At 44.3% G+C, this 21,667-nt stretch overlaps 1 protein-coding gene across 7 annotated transcripts in view; it reads right to left on the bottom strand.

The window, feature by feature from the left end:
• NR1H2 (nuclear receptor subfamily 1 group H member 2) overlaps positions 1-21,667 on the bottom strand; it is a 232,388-nt gene that overhangs the window by 13,282 nt on the left and 197,439 nt on the right. For all 7 annotated transcript variants that reach the window (XM_077457095.1, XM_077457099.1, XM_077457096.1 and 4 more), the window contains one exon: positions 15,736-15,915. In XM_077457095.1, the coding sequence (XP_077313221.1) occupies positions 15,736-15,915 (180 nt within the window). The remainder of the gene's footprint in view (positions 1-15,735; positions 15,916-21,667) is intronic.

The following is a 21,667-nucleotide window of genomic DNA, read 5'->3' on the forward strand; positions in this document are numbered from 1 at the left end:
GATTTTGGCTCTGTATACCACCAGAATAAAATTAAAATAAAACAATCCAAATGAATTTGAAGTGCAGACTGTCAGCTTTAATTCAAGGGGTTGAACATAAATATCAAAAAGTACAAATTTTAGGAACTGCAACCATTTTTATACACAGCCCCCCCCCCCCCCCCCCATGTAATTGGATAAATGAATATAATCATAAATAAAGTGTTCATTTTTAATATTTTGTTGAGAATACGCTACTGGCAATGAGTGCCTGAAGTCTGGAACCCGTGGACATTACCAAAGACTGGTTTCCTCCTTTCTGATGCTTTGCCAGGCTCTAACTGCAGCTGTCTTCCGTTGTTCTTTGTAGGTCTTTCTGCCTTTAGTTTTGCCTTCAGAAAGTGAAATGCATGCTCAATTAAGTTGAGATCAGGTGATTGACTCAGTCATTACAGAATATTCCACTTCTTTTCTTTCAAAAGCTCCCGAGTTGCTTTTGCAGTGTTTTGGATCATTGTCCATCTGTACTGTGAAGCGCTGTCCAATCAACTTTGCTGCATTTAGCTGAAAGTATATCTCATTGCAGAATTCATCTGGCTGCTTCTGTCACATTATCAATAAACACCAATGACCCAGCGCCATGCATGCCAATGCCATCACACTGCCTCCACCATGTTTTACAGATGACGCTGTGTGTTCTGGATCATGACCTGTTCCAAGCCTTCTCCACACTTTTTCTTCCCGTTATTCTGGTACAGATTAATCTTAGTTTCAACCATCCAAAGAATGCTTTTCCATAACTGGTCTGGCGTTTTTTGGCAAAGTCTAATCTGGCTTTTCTATTCTTCAGGCTTATGAATGGTTTCCACCTTGTGGTGGACCTTCTGCATTTGCTCTCGTGAAGTCTTCTCTTGATTGTTGACTTTGACAATGATGCATGAAAAAATAGGATTTTTGGACTCATCGTAAAATCCTTTTCTCTGTAATTCACCGACCAACACAGCTCCTCTCTGTAACAAAATGGGTTGTCAGCCCTATCACTGGAGATAACTAGGCAAGTTGTAATACAACAATTCAGAACATTTAGTTCCGCCTAGGGGGCGGTCCCTAGGCTACAACCCCACAGCCTGCTCTAGCAGAACTCAGTACATCAACAAGCAGTATAACGTAAAGAGAAAAAGGAGGGGTGGGTGCTGTGTCGGTCGGTGAATTACAGAGAAAAGGATTTTACGGTGAGTACAAAAATCCTATTTTCTCTTATATTCACCGACCGACACAGCTCCTCTCTGTAACAAAATGGGACGTCCCCAAGCAGTGCCAAACGAGGGGTGGAAAAAACAGCATAAGAACTTCATCCACCATGGCAATTGGGAACTAGTGAAACTAAACCCACAAAAAACAAAAGTGTGTGGAAAAACACCACCACATAACCGGGTATCCTCAACAGGAGTGATCCCCAAGACCGGGACCATTTGCGGAAGTAATGCAACAGTGCATTAACATAACAGCATTGCGTTTTTATCGAAAAACTTGGAAAAAATATCGATTGCATATGGAACTGCAACTACATGGCCACCTGCAAAACTTTGGGTCCAAAACAGGCATCAGCCGATGCACTGACGTCTACCTTGTAGAACTTGGTAAACGTATGGACAGACGTCCAAGTCGCCGCCTTACACACCTGGTGTGTACACCTTACACGCTTGGTGTCGGAAGGCCCAAGACGTTCCGATTGCCCTTGTAGAGTGGGTCGTGACCGGAAAGGGGGGCACCTGCCCCCCATAGCGTAGGCTTGTACTACAATCTGTCTGATCCACCTGGAAATGGCAGCCGACGAGACCGCCATACCCTTTTTTGGACCAGCCACCGAAACAAACAGTGAGTCTGACTTCCGAAAGGGAGCCGTGGCAGACAAATACACCTTCAGAGCTCTAACCACGTCGAGAGCGTGAAGGGCCACCTCTTTGGGGTGCTTCAGCTTAGGACACAACGATGGTAATACAATGTCCTCATTGATATGAAAAGCCAAGACCACCTTTGGTAGAAAGGATGGTTGCAGAAGCAACACAACCAGATAAGGCGACTTGCAAGACAAGGACACCAATTCTGAAACCCTCCTGGCCGATGTGATGGCCACTAGAAAGACCACTTTCTGGGAAAGAGTCAACAGGGGAATCTCCCTGATATTTTCGAACTGCGGTTTTTGAAGCGCTGACAACACCAGGTTCAAATCCCATGGGGGTAACAGTGGGCGCGCTGGAGGGACTACATGTCGTTCCCCCTGAACGAAGGTACCCACTAAGGAGTGCGATACCAGGGGTCGTTGAAAAAAAAGACAGCCAAGGCTGAGATTTGCCCCTTGATGGTGTTCAATGCCAATCTCTGGTCTACTCCTTGCTGGAGAAACAGCAGGATCCTTGCTATAGAAAAAGGAACATGGATGCCACCCTTTCTCCTCACACATGGAGATGTAGGCCTTCCAGGTACGATGCTATGTCTTCCGAGAAGATTTCCGTGCCCTCAACATAGTTGGAATCACCGAGTCTGACAGACCCCGGTTCCTCAACACCTGGCTCTCAATAGCCATGCTGTTAAAGCCAGCGATGGTAAAGCAGGATTAAAGATTGGACCTTGAGATAGGAGGTCCTCTCGCAACGGCAGTTGCCAGGGAGCGTCTGCCACCAGATGCACCAGGTCCGCGTACCAGGGCCGCTGAGGCCAATCTGGGGCAACCAGGATTACTGGAATCCCCTCGGCATCCACTGTGCGAAGCAGACGTGGCAACAGTTTCAGTGGAGGAAAGGCATAGATCAGCTGGTACTGATCCCACGGAGCCACCAGCGCGTCTGACACATCTACCCATGGATCTCTTGTCCTGGACACGAATCTCGGCACCTTCCGATTGAGATGGGAGGCCAATAGATCCACATCTGGTGTGCCCCACTTCAGGCACAGCAGCTTGAATATCTCCGGATGCAATGCCCATTCTCCTGGGTCCAGCGTCCGGCAGCTCAGATAGTCCGCCTGCCAATTTTCCACCCCCGGGATGTAAATGGCCGACAGGGCCAGTACGCGTCGCTCTGCCCACCGAAGTATGTGAGCGACCTCCTGAGCAGCGGCTGAGCTTCTTGTTCCCTCTTGGTGATTTATGTACGCCACAGCCGTAGCGTTGTCTGACTGTATCCTGATCGGATGCCCTTGAAGACACATCGACCATGTGTGGAGGCACAGCCTGATCGCTCTCAATTCGAGCAGATTGATCGGCAACTCGGATTCTTTCGTCGACCAGAGGCCCTGAGCCGACTGAATCCCCATCACTCCACCCCAGCCGGATAGACTGGCGTCCGTAATGATCACTGTCCATTTCAGAGGAAGGGACGATTTTCGGGACTGAATCCACGGGGACCTCAACAACAAGATCAGAGAGTCCCTGACTGGATTTGGCGATCCAGGGACAACTGAGATTTGTCCCATTTCAACAAGATCTCCTGCAGTACTCTGGTGTGGAACTGGGAGTAAGGTACTGCCTCGAAGGAGGCTACCATGAGTCCCAGTACTCGCATGCAAAACCGCAGCGACGACCACTTGCGGTGCATCAGCAGTTTTACCGCGGACCTGAGAGTCTGAAATTTGTCTGAAGGGTGAAACACTCTCGCTTCCCTGGAGTCCAACAGTAAACCTAGGTACTCCAGACACTGGGTCGACACAATTACCGACTTCTTTAGGTTCAACAGCCACACAAATTCTTGCAGGGTCTGCATGGTGATCGCCACATCCTCCTCTAATTCTGAGGAGGCAGATGCTCTCAGGAGATCGTCCAGGTAGCCCACGACCGCGATCCCACATTGTCTCAGCAACGCTAATACTGGGGCCAGTACCTTGGTAAAGACTCTAGGGTCTGATGCCAGACCAAAGGGAAGAGCCACAAATTGGTAATGGGCTTCCCCGACTGCAAAACACAGAAACTTTTGATGCCGAAGGCATATGGGTATGTGCAGGTACACATCCTGGATGTCCAAGGATGCCAGGGAGTCCCCTTGATGGAGTGCAGCGACTACTGAGCGAACTGATTCCATTCTGAACCTCTACACTTTTAGAAAGTGATTGCAGGCTTTTAGGTCCAAGATTGGACATGTCCTTCCTTCTTGGGAACTACAGATTTGAGTAGAATCCCTGGAAGTGTTCCGATTCTGGAACTGGTACAATCACCCCTCGATTCAGCAAGTCCCTTCCTGCCCCCAACAGGGCCTTCCGGCGAACCGGGGACACGGGTATACTGGAGGGGAAGAATCTGTTTGGCAGCCAAGAGAGAAACTCTATCATGTAGCCTGTGGAAATCAGATTGCAGACCCATTGGACGGCCTCAGCAGGATCAGAGTCTACATCAGAGCACTCCCCAGAGGACGGGGGGGGGGGGGGGGGGCACTTTTTAGCACCTTTCTTCCCACGTACCGCCTCTATCTTGGCAACGAATTGAGGACCGCCGTAAGGGTGTCCATAGGTACCGCGCAGTCCACAGGTGACCCGGTTGCAATTGCCTGGATTTCAGGGGAAGAAACACCAGTTTCTGAAGCCATGCTGACCCTACCCTGTCTGCCACCCGAAGGGGGCTTAGGACAGTGACAGTCACACCCTCCTGCTGCTGCTGGCTGAGGGGCTCTAACCTGCTGGACTCACTGCCCTGGGCCGTTTTGTGCTGTATTACCGCAATGCCTGATGATCCCCAGCGCTCCCAGATGCAGAGATAGCGAAAAACTGTGTCGGTGGCCGGCCGGTCGCACGATCGGTGAACGATCTGTGGGCGATCAAACACACGTTAACACAGGATAACCTCCCCAGCGCTCTGTGATGACCAAACAGAAAGGTAGAGGGCACAGGGGCAGCTGCTAGAGCACAAAAATGTGGTCCAGCTACAAGAAAATGGCCGCCGGTGTTCTCAATAGAGAATCACCAGGAAAATGGCCGCCTGAAGCCAGTCTGACCCTTGCCCATACTTAAAATGGCCGCCAAACAACGCTATGGGGGACTAGAGAGAACATGTGGCGGGCACAGCGCTGCACCCACACAGGGGCATGACTACACAAGCATCCAGCAGGATAAGCTGCAGGACCCAGGCACCCAGCACAGCTAAAACCCCCAGGTGAGAGCCCAGGCACACACACACCACTCAGCACATGTACACCCCCCCGTGAAGGGGGGGAAGGAGGGAGTCAGGGACAGGGGAGAGAAAAGAGGGGGGCGAGGGAGGCCCCCGAATCAACCTCCCAGGGAATGCCCAGCTGCTCTACCCTGACAGGCAGGGAGAGCTGTACTTACCAGTCCTGAAGCTGGGCGACATTCCACGGTAGTCAGCTCCTGATCAGTACAGGGAAGACTACTGACCTCGGCATACTGTGATGCAGACATCAGTAGCCTGGTTATATGTACGCCCTGGAGCATAAAGCTCACTGACCACCTCTGGAGCCGAGGTATGTCGTGTCCTGCCGAGCCATAGCTGCGACCTGCACACGCTCGATGGCCAGACTGGGGAGACTACAAGGATAAGTGAACCAGCCTGTCACCCAGCCGGCTGTTGATAGAAGATCACAGAATCATTCATCTTGCGCAAAAAGCCAAGCTTCCGCACCAAAAAAACACGGACCTATGGGCCCGCAGGGTTCCTAGGTCTTATCTCCTCACTAGGCAAGAAAAAACAGAGTTCTGCTAGAGCAGGCTGTGGGGTTGTAGCCTAGGGACCGCCCCCTGGGCAGAACTAAAAGTTCTGAAGTGTTGTATTACAACTTGCCTAGTTATCTCCAGTGACATGGCTGACAACCCATTTGTTACAGAGAGGAGCTGTGTCGGTCAGTGAAAATAAGAGAAATTAGGAATAAAAACCAACAAATGTTATGCTCACCTCCTGGAGAGTGTCCTTCATTTGTCTGGATGTTGTGAATGGGTTATTCTTTACCACAGAGAGGATCCTTTGATCATCCACCACTGTTGTCCTCTGTGGACATCCAGGCCTTTTTATGTTGCTGCGCTCACCAGTGCATTCTTCTTTCCTCACAATGTACCAACCCATTGATACAGCCCGAGTGCTTTCACACTGAGGCGATGTGCTGGCAGGACGTTAAAAAAGTCCTGTAAGCAGCATCTTTGGAGCGGTGTATACTGCTCCTCCACTACTCCTGCCAATTGAAATGAATGGGCACCGATGCCGAAGCGCCTGCAATGCGATTTGGCAGCAGCGCTTCATGGGCGCATTTAACCCCTTCCTCAGCCACTAGCAGGGTTATAAGTGCCCTACTAGCAGCCGAATAGCGCCGCTAAAATGACGGTAAAGCGCCGCTAGCAGCGTTTTACCATCAACGCCTGCCCGCTCCAGCGTAAAAGCAGCCTTAAGTAATAAGTGATACAGACAATTTCTTACATTTAAACATTTATTAAGCAAAACAAACCTCCAATCAGTTCACTTGTATGTATAATTTAGATTAAAAAAACACAAAACTATACATAAAATATTAAATACACAAACCCAGGTACTCAAAACTTTTGGACGAAAAAAATGGGCTAAGTTTACTGTTTTTTTTTTGTTTTTTTTTTAAATCAGTGTATTTTTTCCAAAAAAATTGCGTTTGAAAGACCGCTGTGCAAATACTGTGTGACATAAAATATTGCAACAACCACCATTTTATTCCCTAGGGTCTCTGCTAAAAAAATATATATAATTTTTGGGGGTTCTAAGTGATTTTCCAGCAGAAAATATGATTTTTACTTGTAAGCATCAAGTGTCAGAAAAGATTTAGCCTTTAAATGGTTAAACTGAGAACTCCTACACACAGAGCTCAGTTCATTGAAGAAGAAGAAACATTGTATCTCTTTGATGTTTTCTTGGCAGACTACCCAGAGAGGAGAAGTTGCTCCACAGACTTCAGGCAACTTGCATTGACTTCTATTACAGAAGTCTTTTGCAAGTTGCGCTGGAGTGATTATTGGCCTTTTTCATCAGCACGATCGGACGATGCCTATTAATTAAAAAACGCCAAATATCGTCTGATATATCGGCCAGCCGATATATTGGTCAACCTCTACTTACAATGGCCTGTTTCACTCTCATGGACAGCTCCTTTGAACGCATGATATAGGTTCACAGCAATAGATTCCAAATGCAAATACCATACTTAGAATCAACTCCAGACCTGTTACCTGCTTGATTGATTAAAAAATAACAAAGGAGTAGCCCACACCTGGCCATGAAACAGCTTTTGATTCAATTGTCCAATTACTTTTGATCCATTGGAAAAGGGGGGGGGGGGTATTCTTAATATTCTTAAGAGATGTAATTCCTAAACCCATCCTCCGATTTGGATGTACATACCTTCAAATTAAACGTGAGAGTGTGCACTTTAAGCCCATATCCATTATAGAACTATAGCATGAATGTGTTTTGGTAAATACCTGAAAAAAAATTGTGCCTGTGTCCAAATTATATATGGACCTAACTGCATATGACATGTTTTACTTAAAGTAACCTAACATTCATGGCTCCATGGACATTAAACTTCCCTGCTGTTTGCACATCTTGTAGTATATAAAAAAATGTATTTCCATGTATTTCCATCTTTATGCTGTTTTCCCTTGTCTGGGGATACTGTTGTCACAGGAACAGAAATTAAAGGTTTTCCAGTGAGCAGTAAAAATCAAATACACTGTAACAGTCTCAATTACCACATGTATAAAGGCTCACTGCGTTCTAAGACCCCTTTCACACCACACCGCCCATTGTGTCGGCGGATTTCGGCCACTAGCGGGGCGCTTTTACCCCCCGCTAGCGGCACGAAAGGGTTAAAACCGCCGGCAATACGCCGCGGTTTGCCGGCGGTATTACAGCGCTGCCCCATTGATTTCAATGCGGAGGAGCGGTAAACACACTGCTCCAAAGAAGCTGCTGGCAGGACTTTTTCCTGATGTCCTGCCAGTGCACCGCTGTAGTGTGAAAGCCCTCGGGCTTTCACACTACACACAATGGTGTAGCTTCTTTAGGGCGGATTGCAGGCGCTATTTCTAGCGCTAAAGCCCCTGGTGTGAAAGAGGTCTAATCGGTCCATCTTCTATCCAAAATAGAAAAAAAAAAATGGCTAGACACATTTTAAGAGTCTCAACAACCTGGACCAGTATTGCGCTTTTTTGATGACTTTGCTGCCTGGCTACCCTACTTTCTCTCTTCTAAAATACCCACTCTCATTCTTGGTGACTTCAACATCCCTGTCAACATGTTAACAGCCCAGCTACAGCTCAACTTCACCTCATCTTTTGACCTAACCCAATGGAGACACACTTCCACTCACTCCAATGTATTCCATCTATGCACTCTTGGCAACCTCATCATCACCCCCTTTCCTTTCTCTGATCACAACCTCATCTGTTTCACTGTATACTTGCCTCCAACCACCCATAACTCCAAGCAGCAAACGATTACCTGCGGGAACCTTTGCCGCTTTAACCCTTCTCTTATCTATTATGCTACGGACCACCTATATGACAATCTCTCCCCTGTTCTGTCTTAACAGGGCCACCTCTGTCTACAAAAGCTCACTCATCATCACTGGATGTACTTGCTCCTCTAACTACAGCCCCCGACCGTTACAACCATGGCAAACTGACGACTGTGGTGTAAAACCAAATGCCTGCAGGACTTCCCCCTATATAAATCTGCCCTCCTAAGATACAAATGCTGCCAAACAAGCCTACTATGTCTCACTCATTAATACCTTATCATTCAGTCCCCGTCGGCTCTTCTCAACCTTTAACGCTCTGCTTCGTCCCCCATGGTCTCTACCCACTAACTCACTCACTGCCCAAGAGATTGCCAATCACTTCAAAGACAAGATTGATGCAATATGTGAAGACACCTCCACTGTGTGTACATCTTCCTCACTCAACATACCTTGCCTAACAGCACAGTCAACACTCTCCTCTTTTGAACTGGCTACTACTGAAGAGGTTACAAAACTTTTCTCAGAAGCCCACCTAACCAACTGTCCCCTGGATTCTGTTCCCTCACAACTTCTATGGTCACCCTCTTATTCTATCCAATGCTACCTTACTCACGTCTTCAATCTCTACCTCTTTAGTGGCACCTTCCCCCTCCCCTCTAAAACATGGGCAGATCACTCCCCTTAAAAAGCCCTCACTAGACCCCACGAACCTGAACCACTTAAAACCCATCTCATTGCTCCCATTCACCTCTAAACTTATAGAACACTTAGTCTATAAACTTCTTAGCTCATACTTCAGTGAAAATAACCTTCTGAACCCCTTACAGTCTGGCTTTCACTCACAGCACTCCAAAGAAACTGCCTTACTAAAATTTACTAACAATTTACTAACTGCTAAAACCAATGGCCACTACTCCTAAATCCTCCTGCATGACCCCACTGAAGCCTTTGATACTGTTGACCACCTGCACCTTCTCAAACTCCAGTCCCTTGACCTCCCAGATTCTGCAGTATTGTGGTTCTCCTCCTAACTATCACAGCGCTCCTTCAGTGTTACCTACAACCCTGTCTCCTCCTCTCCATTGCCCCTTTCTGTGGGGATCCCCCAAGGCTCTGTTCTTGAACCCTCTCCATCTACACCTCCTCCCTTGGTCACTTGATAACTGCCCACGGCTTCCAATACCATCTATACGCTGATGACACCCAAATCTATCTGTCTACTCCTCACCCCTTCTATCTCCTCTTGCATTACTCTCATATCACCATGGAGGTCCCACCACTTCTTTAAAAAAAATCTCTGCTGGTAATATTGACTCTTGCCGTGCCCCCCTCCATGACTTTTCCATCAAAATCAATAATGCAACCATCAATCCTTCCCCTCATACCAGGATACTAGGTGTAATCCTAGACTCTGACCTGTCCTTTTAGCCCCAAATCCAAAGGTTGTCGAAAGCTTGTAGACTTCACCTCTGTAACATCTCTAAAATATGCCCCTTTTTAACAAATTAAACCACCAAACTACTCATTCACTTCCTTGTTATCTCTCGGATCGACTATTGCAACTCCCTTCCATTGGCCTACATCCCCATAGGCAATCCCCTCTTCAGTCTATCATGAATGCTGTTGCCAGACTTATCCACCTTACCAACCACTCAGTGTCTGCCACCCCATCTCCGCCAATCCCTACACCGGCTCCCGATCGCCCAGCGAATTAAATTCAAAATACTATCCACAACATACAAAGCCATTCACAACTCTGCCCCGAGCTACATCACCAAACTTGTCTACAAATATCACCCAAACCATTCCCTACGCTCCTTTCAAGACCTCCTACTCTCAAGCTCCCTTTGTCTCCTCCCATGTTCATCTCCAGGATTCATCCAGAGCCTCTCACATCCTCTGCCAGCTCTACCTCAACCTGTTCGGCTATCTGATACTCTAGATGCCTTCAGGCAATCCCTAGCCAATCACACCTCCAGCTAATCTTTTACCACTTCCATCAGCTCATTCCCCACAGTTACAACCTGTTGTTCCACTCGCCCCACCCTATTAGATTGAAAGGTCTTCTGAACAGAGCCCTCCTAATTCTGTTGTATTTTATTGTATTGTATTGTAACTGTTCTGTTGCCCTTTTATATTGTAAAGTGCTACGTAAACTGCTTTATAAATTCTGTATAATAGTATATGTCTGTCCTTCCGTGACAGTACTCTCACTTAATGAGGGGAGAAATCTGCACACAATTTATGTGCATCAAAGCCCTGGTAGAGCTGGGTAATTCATAGCTCCTATGCACAGGTAAAATTGTAAATGTAGATGTTGGGGCCAATAGCCTAAGTGTGATAACTGTTTTTTCTAGATGTCAGACATGTCGCAGCAGTCAGGTGGTGTTCCTACCACAAATGGAGCGCACCACAAGCTCCTTACCTGGGGCCAATGACTGTCAATGAAAGAAAGCCTTCCATGTACAGTTGCTTATACCTTGCAGTAAATGGGCTAGCAAGCCTGTAGCATAGCAGCAATTACTGCAACAGAAAGGCCCTCTCTCTTTTACAAACACCTTTCCATTAAAGCCAGCAACTAAAAAGCAGGGTGCATCATCAAGCTGCGGATGGGTTCTGGAGTGGCCACAAGGCATCTGTGCCCAGACAAACAATGTCAGAGAATTGTGTTTTTTGCCCAGTTTGGCGCTATCAGAGCGGTGTGAATTCTTTCTAATCCAGTCATCTGCAGGAGTTAAAAGAGAGGCTTCAGTGACAGATTATTTCACCAATCAAGCGACCACAGCATTTATTGCTATAGGAAACACTTGATGGAGAGAACATTCTCCAGTATCAAGACAATGACGACTTGGAGACTCCTGCCATTTCTCCATATGATGGACCGCTGAGAGAGCTGGAACCCGACTTTTTGCTCAAGCTTCTTGTGCCAGATTGACTACTTATGTATGCCACAGCTGTGGCATTGTTGAAATTACACCTCACCAGATGGCCAACCATCTGCTGTTTTCAATACAGAAGGGACAGGTGAATCGCCCAGATCTCCATCAGAATAACATACCCAGACAGAAAGAATTGCATCCTTTTTCAGAAAGGACCAACTCTGAGACACCAAGAGCCAGTGAAGCTAGCATAGCCAAGAGAACTATCTTACCAGTATTCCCTTTATAAAGTCCTAGAGTACAACAAGGTTAAGGGGACCGCCTTGAAGGAACAAAATATGAATCCCAGTCAGGAAAACAACAACAAGGATGCTCTTTGCAAAGCCCTAGAGCAGAACAGAGCAAAGGGGACTGCCTAAAACAGGGGTAGGCAACCTTGGCCCTCCAGCTATGGTGAAACTACAAGTCCCATGAGACATTGCAAGTAAGGCTGGAACAACTAATCGATTAAACAACAACTAATCGATTATGAAATTAATCGATTACTATTTTCATAATCAATTAATTGGCCTGCCGATTTGGCCTGCATACAGAATGCATTATTTGTTTATAAATCAGTAAATACATCTCAGCACACATACAGCTCAGTACACCTCATGGGACATGTAGTCCTGGGGAGGAAGTGAGTAGTTCTAAAGGCAGAAGTTTTCTTCACCTTGCTATTGGGTCACTCTATATTATACTTAACGCACAGCAAAAAGCAGTGTAGAAAACAATCAAAAGCAAACCACAATTTTTGGATGAGAATATTTATATGAAAAATCTTTGTACATTCGCTGAATGAAAGAATGTTGTTTGAAATTTTCAATTGCTTTTAACATTCTGTTTTAAAATTAGTGTAATTTCGAAAACCACACACACGATTTGAAAATTCCTTTGACAGGAAAATTTAGAAATAATAGAAAACTGCTTGGTCAAAGACATTGTTCTTGTATGGCCAGCATATAATATATTACAGTTCTGTTTGAAAATCTGCAAAACGGTCTTTAACTTTTTTTTTCTTTAAAAAAAGATCTGAGCCTCATATTTACCAGATTCAACCTCTAATAGTATATACAGTATTTCTCTTCTAATAGTATATCTCTTCTAATAGTATATACAGTATATCTCTTCTGTCTGTTATTCTCAGAGTGGATTAGAGTTTTTGCTCTCTAACCATATAGTTGGTTATTTATATTTACCACTGCATAGAGATATTTAAGAATAAATTGCCTTTTTTTTTAAACTTTACATATTAACTAAAATATACACCACACTTTTTTTTTAAGGTTATTAACCAATTAATTGAAACAATAATCGGCCAACTAATCAATTATTAAAATAATCATTAGTTGCAGCCCTAATTGCAAGACCCTGAAAATTACAGGCATGATTCCTAGAGGCAGAGGCATGATGGGATTTGTAGTTTTACCACAGCTAGAGTGCCGAGGTCTCCTACTACCCCTGGCCTAAAAGATGAAAACATGTATGGCAGTTCAGGTACGAGTTTGCATAGAGGGGATCTGCGGTTGTCTGAAATTTTTGGAAAACAAGATCGCAGAACCGGCAGTATTTCTTCTTGTAGGAAGATCCCTGCGGATCTGAAATCCAGGATCAGGCTAAATACTCCAAACATTACATTGGGACAAGAAAGAACTTTTGTAGATTCAAGAGCCATCTGAAGCACCTCAGAGAGCATAGAATTATTAGTGGATTGGTTTGCATGTCCACAGCAGATCAAGAATTAGAATCAGAACCTTTTTGAAGGAGGCAAACATGGCGAGAGTACCACAGTCCAGGAGTTCTGATCCAAAAGAGCAAAAAGCAGACAGCATCGATGACCAGGGAAAAATAAAAGGTAGCTAGTTCTACCAGTTCCTGAGAGCAATAGACAAACACAGGTACTCATACATGTGGTAGCACAGCATAAAGCCCAATCCATGATGCCACATATATGCATACACCTGAACTTGATTGTTAATGTGGGAAAACAGCCAAGCCATTGACAATAGAGCAGATGACTTAACCAAATTCTTGGAAAAAGGGATATTGGGTGGGAAACCAATGAAGATAATTAGGGAACACCCTAGCAGAGCACCTAGGCCTGCAGGAACTCTGTATAGTCTCCATAACTTAAGAGGAGGTACGGTGGTGTTCAATCATTGGAGTCTCAATAACCACCTGCATAAGGCTGCCCATGGCTTCTATCTTCCAAGTGCAAACCTCTGACCATTCTCCTTCACTTCAGGGGAAAGAATCCACACCAGACTTGTGTACCTTAGCCAATGCACCTGGAGAAGCAGGTGGGATTACATGCTATTACTCTGAAACAGAGTGGCAATCAGCTGTAGGTACTTCCAACAAAAATAGTGGTGTGAGCAAGGAGCTGGGGACCTAACACTGGACAGTTATGCACGAACTCTGTAAATAAATGGATCAGGTGATCCGTATAACACACACACACACACACACACACACACACACACCTACTGCAGTGACTAGCCAAATCTGGGAGTCCAGTATTAGCATTGAAAATCTGAAAAGCCAATGTGATGAATATCTAAATCGGAAGTCCAATCTGATACTGTGAAATCAGCTGTGGTGGAGAACTTCCAGTAGCTCATGACAGAAGAATCTTCAGCTGGAAAGCCTTCTACCTCTTCAGGACACTAAGCTAAATTGGGCTTGAATTGAGTAGATGGGCATAAGCCCTTATTTTGTCAAGTGTCTGCCTCATAGAGGTGGCAGCTTTACCCATCATTACAAGTTTGATTGACTGACTGTATCCCCAAATAAATGCTGGCAAAAAATACAATACAATACAATTTATAGATAGTCTTTTCACGTATTTTTGGTCCAGTGACTTGTCTCTAAAAAAAAATATTAGATGGTAGATACTTTTTGTATTCAATACATTTTTGTGATAATTATATATTTATGGTCATTGATCCTCAGAGATCCTCACTTTCTTCTGGGGGTTCCCGTCTATGGAAACCCTCATCATTTTCTTTGTAGATATTTGGTTGGAGGTTAGAGGACAATTCCATTTAGTAGTCACTATAGGACATTATTGACCATTCTTTTTCTTTATGCAAAAAATACAAGGTGCACTTCTATGTTTTATATTTAGATCTTGTACATGCAGCAAACCAAGATAATCTGATCACTGACATCAGAACTGGGAAAAAGAGTGCTTCTAGGGCACTTGGATGACAAATGTTGTGGTTGCCAAGGAACAGTAGAATGGCTACGTGTCTGTGTTATTTAACTGCTTGCCGACCGGCTCATGTACTTATACGTCGGCAGAATGGCACGGCTGGGCAAAATAATGTACCTGTACGTTACTTTGAATTTCCTGCCAGATGCCCACGATTGTGTCACGGAGCTCAAGAATGGGGAGATGCCGATGTAAACACAGCATCTCCGCTTTCTGCCTTGTGACAGGACACTGATCGTCTGCTCTTTGTCATCGGGAGCAGCGATCAGTGTCGTGTCACTGCTAGCCCATCCCCCCACAGTTAGAATCACTCCCCAGGACACACTTAACCCCCCCCCACCCCATAGTGGTTAACCCATTCACTGCCAGTAAAATTTTTACAGTAATCAATGCAATTTTAAAGCATTGATCACTGTATTAATACCAATGGTCCTAAAAACGTGTCAAAATTGTCCAATGTGGCCGCCATAATGTCGCAGTCATGATAAAAATCGCAGATCGCCGCCATTACTAGTAAAAAGAAAACATTATTAAGAAAAATGCCATAAATCTACCCCATATTTTGAAGACGCTATAACTTTTGCGCAAAGCAATCAATAAACCCTTATTGCGATTTTTTTTTACCAAAAATATGTAGAAGAAGACATAGCCTAAACTCAGTGAAAAAAATTTTTTTTTTATATATTTTTGGGGGATATTTATTATAGGAAAAAGCAAAAAAGAATGTTTTTTTTTTCAAAATTGACGCTCTTTTTTTGTTTATAGTGCAAAAAATAAAAACCGTCAATTTTGTTTGGGAGCCAGGCCGCACGACCGTGCAATTGTCAGTTAAAGCGGCGTAGTGCCGAATCGCAAAAAGGTGCTCTGGTCTTTGGCCAGCAAAATGGTCTGAGGCTTAAGTGGTTAACACATTTGAGATCCTATGGAAAACTAAAGATCTAATTTACTATATTAACAGTTTTTATCTTAATCTGGAAAACGCACCATTAGTAAATAGATAGTGGAATTGTGAGACTAGGAATAATGTTTTTGATATTATAAGAACCATTTATACAATGAGATTTTCTGTGTTTTTTAGGACTGCTATATACGATAGGCATGATTAGCATAGTTTATTACAGAACATTTATTTACAGTTTACCTCTATGGTGGATGCTTTCAAAAGTGCTATCTGATCCTCTCGAGACAATTCCAAAAACCCAGGAACCTGTTTGGCAAAATCCACTATCTCCTGCACAGAGATGATGGCTAACTCAGTAAAGTGAGCAAAGCGTTGTTGGCGAGCTTCTCTGCTGTTGGGGTCATTGGCAAGAGGCCATGGCTGAAAAGAGAAATCAACAGTAGGAGAAATGCAAGATCAGCTATACTGAATGAAGTGAGGATATGAAAGTGATAGGAAGTTGTCCCATGAGCTCAATATGCATGTGACAAACACTGTTTACTGGTAACAATTAGTGTGTCTGAGCAGGACTGGAGCTATTTAAAAGGCACACTAACATCTAACACTTCACATGTTTTTCTTTGTCTAGTGAACACAAATGCATAGTATGTTAAATACAGTTTTATGTTACTACTATGTACCTGTTATGCATAAAATCTGGTTTGCATCCACGTCCCTTCATTGTGCTTCCACATAATAATTTTTTGACTTTAGACACTTAGGAAATTTCTGTAGATATTGTATTCCATCCAAAACGAATTTAACATATCCATGGTGTATAGGCCACACCAACAAAACACTATGTAGCAGACATTATTGTGCCCCCAGGAAGACAGACAGATTTCTGGAAAGTTATAATTCTTTTTTTTTTTTAACATCCTTTAAAATCCCTTTCTCCAGCAAATTATTGGGAGGCTCAACCTTCCATTGATGGGAACAGCTGCTGCTTCCAAAAAAATGGACACTAGACAAAATTAAAGGACACAACCCCATCTAGTAGATAAATTACCAGGAATGGCATGTGGTAAGTAGTAACAAGATAACCTATGGGAACACCTCCAAACTTTGGCAAAAAGCCAACAACAAGAAAAAGGGGAGAGGTAGAGCAGGGATATGCAATTAGCGGACCTCCAGCTGTTATAGAACTACAAGTCCCATAAGGCATAGCAAGATTCTGACAGCTATAAGCATGGCACCCAGAGGCAGAGGAATGATGGGAGTTGTAGTTTTGCAGCAGCTGGAGGTCCTCCAATTGCATATCCCTGTGGTAGAGGAATCTGTGTCCCTTCCCAATAGACAACTAAAGAAAAAAATATTTCATGAATCTTTTTCTCTCATTGTTCTTTGGGGGATATAGATACTACTACTATTACTACTACTACTACTGATGCCCAAAATCTGTACCATAGTAGAAGGGCATAAAAAATAACTGGCAAGGTAACCCCCAAGATTATGACATGACTGGACAACACTGCTGGTTACAGGACCTTGTGTTGAATTGGGTGAACACATGGGTGAACCCCCATGGGTGAACCCCCAAGATTATGACATGACTGGACAACACTGCTGGTTACAGGACCTTGTGTTGAATTGGGTGAACACATGTCTAGTATACCTGCCATCTGGTGCAGAAAGCCCCATAATGCATTCACTCCCTAGTACAGTGGGCAGTGACAGAAAACAGAGGCTCCTGTCCCTTCAAGGAATAGGCCTGCAATATAATCAGAGGGAATACATTGAAAGATGGCTAAACTGGATATCTCTTATGTAGACCCACAAGAATGACAAAGAATCTGTCTTCTAAAGGGAAGCTGTATGCAGAACAAATTCCTTTGGATGTCCTTCGGGGCAAAAAAGTAAGGCCGCGTACACACGCGGGGACTGTTCGCCCAACTTTGTCCGCTGAACAGTGTTTCGGCGGACAGTTCGCTCGTGTGTGGGCTTTCAGCGGACAGTTTCAGCGAACAGTCTGCTGAACAAAGTTTTTTGGAAATTCCGAAAAACTGTCCGCTGAAACTTGGTTTCAGCGAACAGTCCCCTCGTGTGTAGGCTTGTTCGTCAAACTAAGTTCCGCGCATGCTCAGAAAGGATTTACACGCCGAAAGCTGTAATGCAGTGTATAGGACGTCGTATTTTCCGTCCCGTCGTACGTGCCGTTCACGTCATCGCGCACGGTTTCAGCAAACTGTTCGTTCGTCGTGTGTGGGCAAGTCCGTCCATGCTAATTTTGAGCGGACTGTTTGCTGAAACTGTTTGACGGACAAAGTTGAGCGAACAGTCCCCGCGTGTGTACGCGGCCTGACATTTTACGTCTTCATTAAATGTGAAAAGATGAAAATACCTTATCCCTGAGTATGGAGATAGTCCATTCATTTGCTTTTGGGGGCACAGTGGGGGTGCCCCTAAACCCTTTCCATGACTACCTTATGCAGCAAGTAGGGCCTAGGCTTTAAGACAACCTTGACCTTACAAAGAGAAGGCAACTTGCAAGCAGAGTTTCCAGATTTGAGATTATGTCACAAGAGGTACCTCAAGAGGTAGTTAAAAAGTGTAAGCCCTAAAGCACCAAATGTACCAAAATTAAAGTTCCCTTGAGCCATGTTAGTCCTAACAGGGGAACTACGTGAGCCAGGGTTGTTGAAACAAGATTGCCAGAGCAGATATCTGTCACTCAGTGGTGCTTCGTGCCAGGCAATAATTTGTGTCCTTCTGTAGAATAGCCAGGATCTTAGCAACTGAAAATATCCTAGGGTCAAGTCTCAGCAACTGGGCCTCAACAGCCATGCAATTAAAATCAATGACTAAAAAGCAAAATGCAGAATTTGACCTTGAAACAGAATGTTGGATAAAGCCAGAGGAGGTCATGAAGTATCTGTGACCAGATGACTAGCCAGATAGAAAAAGGAAAAGGGTACACCCCGAAAAGCTTGTCCTGAAAAATTGTATGTTAATGCAAATAAAAAAGTATCACAGACAGTACTCAATAAGTCTGCCTGCCAGTTTTCCACATCGGTTATGTGAACTGCCACAGTTGGGTTGGTATGAGATGTTCCATTTCTCACACTAAGCCTAGACTCTTTGTACCACCTTCACTGTGGTGTTGATAGGTCCGTGTAACAGAGACAGTCATACTGCATGAACCTCAAACAGATTGACCCTTAATTTTAAATTATTTGAATTGAGTGGTCCTGCATTGTACACAAAGACAACAAGGGCCCGTCTATATCCCAAGGATATGGACCCTGGAGAAGAGCACGGGGAAAAAAGCAATGCGGTAACTAATGAATTCGCACTGCAAGCTTCTTACCAGAGATGTTGCAGATGCAGAGGGGTTTAACACACATGAAAGGCAAAAGCACTGCCACTGTACAATGTGCCAGGAACATATCCCACTCTCTTTCTGCAAGAAATTGTACCAAAGCAAAAGGTTCCTAGTGCACAGATCATCACCAGTACATGACAAAGTTGGTGGTGAAAAAGTGGTGGAAACATAGTTACCTTACCAAATACCAACTATGCATAAAAAGTGAAACTGAGCAGTGAAGCCCCAAGCTAGAATGAAAAAGTAGTTGAAAACATGATTGAAAAGGGAAAATGTTTCGCACTCTAACCCTCAAATGACACAGCAGTGGCCTCAGTAAATAACCTACTCACAGCTCTATATAGTCTCTCAATAACGGTCCACCACCAGGGGATCTGCTATAAGACCTGATCCTGCTAACAGCCACTGTAGTGACCATCTAGAACTGGCAGTGCAGTATAGCACAAAGAAGCAGCATCCAATAGTGCCACATTGATTGTCTGAATGTGGTAGTGTGTGAAAAGAGTGCTGCTGTGGTGAATGTTCAGGATCTGTGGGCTCGGTATGACACTGTCAGCGGCTGTTAATCCTAAAGGACACTTAGCTAAAGGTAATTGCTCAGAACATGCAGGGGTATAGCTACCCCTAGATGACACCTATTAGTATTATGGGTCACCAAAAAAAAGATGAGCTTTGAACATACATCAACTTAGCATCAACCTTTAGAAAAAGAAGTGGTTTACACATTTATTCTTTATAAAGATTTGACATGACAACATAGCAGGAAACACAAAGATCCAAATTCTAATGCAAAGAAGAGCATCCTAAAGTGGAATGCTATTTTTTTTTGTTTACAATGCTGCCTTTAAAATAAAAAAAACTAGCTAAATCCTACTCTATCAGATGTGCAATGGAAGATATTCATACTTTCTAGAATCACATCTCCCCAGCAATTAACAACAAACTTATGGAGATAAACATTATCCACCAACCATTTAATACCAACATGACTATATAAGATAGGACACAAGGCCAAATCAGTGTCCAAAGTGCCTATCACAATGAAAGATTGGGATGCCATTAAAGTTCATGTAAAGGCAGACACCCCAATACTTTTGGTAATATAGTGTACATTGCCTTGAAAAAGTATTCATACCCCTTGAAATTTTCCACATTTTGTCATGTTACAACCAAAAAAGTAAACATATTTTGTTGGGACTTTATGTGATGGACAAAGTGGCACATAATTGCGAAGTGGAAGGAAAACAAAGAATGGTTTTCAAAATTTTTTACAAATAAATATGTGAAAGTGTGGGGTACATTTTTATTCAGCCCCCCTAAGTCAATAATTTGTAGAACCACCTTTCGCTGCAATTACAGCTGCAAGTCTTTTTGGGGATGTCTCTACCAGCTTTGCACATCTAGTGAGTGACCTTTTTGCCCATTCTTCTTTGCAAAATAGCTCAAGCTCTGTCAGTCTGGATGGAGAGCATCTGCGAACAGCAATTTTCAAGTCTTGCCACAGATTCTCATTTGAATTTAGGTCTGAACTTTGACTGGGCCACTCTAACACATGAATATGCTATGATCTAAAGTAAACCATTCCATTGTAGCTCTGGCTGTATGTTTAGGGCCGTTTTCCCCCTGGAAGGTGAACCTCTGCCCCAGTCTCAAATCTTTTGCAGATGCCTAACAGGTTTTCTTCTATGATTGCCATGTATTTGGCTCCATCCATCTTCCAATCATCTCTGACCAGCTTCCATGTCCCTGCTGAAGAAAAGCATCCCCACAACATGATGGTGTGGTCTGTTTGAGGTGCAGTGTTAGTTTTCAGACACACATAATGTTTTTCTTTAGGCCAAAAAGTTAAATCTTGGTCTCACACGTTTGTGTTGTGTTCGAAAACTGCAAAGGGGACTTCTAATAGCTTTCTTCTTGCTACTCTTCCATAAAGGTCAGATTTGTGAGGTGCATGACTAATAGTTGTCCTTTGTACAGATTATCCCACCTGAGCTGTGAATCTCTGAAGCTCTTCCAGAGTTACCATGGGCCTTTTGCTGCTTCTCTGATTAATGCTCTCCTTGCCTGGCCTGTCAGTTTAGGTGGATGGCCATGTCTTGGTAGGTTTGCAGTTGTGCCATACTCTTTTCATTTTTGGATGATGGTTTGAACAGTGCTCCGTGAGAAGTTCAAAGCTTGGGATATTTTTTTTATAACCTAACCCTGCTTTAAACTTCTCCACAACATTATCTCTGACCTGTCTGTTCCTTGGCCTTCATGATGCTGTTCATTCGCCAAGGTTCTCCAATAAACCTCTGAGGGCTTCACAGAACAGCTGTATTTAGGCTGGGTTCACACTGGTAGGACACGACAGTTGTATGACTGTGGATCTGACTTTGCCCTGTGACTTGAAGTCTGACTTCAATGAACGGGATCCGACTTTGATCAAAACAATACCAGGCAATTTGAGTCTGGTATGAATCTTGAGGGGAAACTCCACACCAAAAAGACAAAAAAAAAAAAAAAACAGCAGAGTCCCCCCTCCAACACCATACCCGACCCGTTGGTCTGGTATAGATTTTAAGGGGGACCCCCATGCCAAAAAAAAAAAAAAAAAAAAACTGCGTGAGGGCCCCCCCCCAAAAAAAATACATACCAGACCCTTATCTGAGCACGCAGCCCAGCAGGTCAGGAAAGGGGGTGGGGATGAGTGAGCCCCCCCAGAACCACACCAGGCCCCATGCCCACAACATAAGGGAGTGGGTGCTTTGGGGCAGGGGGCCCTGCGACCCACAACCCAAAGCACCTTGTCGCCATGTTGATTGGGAAAAG

Source organism: Lithobates pipiens, unplaced genomic scaffold, assembly GCF_037356315.1.
Source record: "Lithobates pipiens isolate NorthernLeopardFrog02 unplaced genomic scaffold, aLitPip1_a1.2 Scaffold_27, whole genome shotgun sequence".
Classification (NCBI taxonomy): domain Eukaryota; kingdom Metazoa; phylum Chordata; class Amphibia; order Anura; family Ranidae; genus Lithobates; species Lithobates pipiens.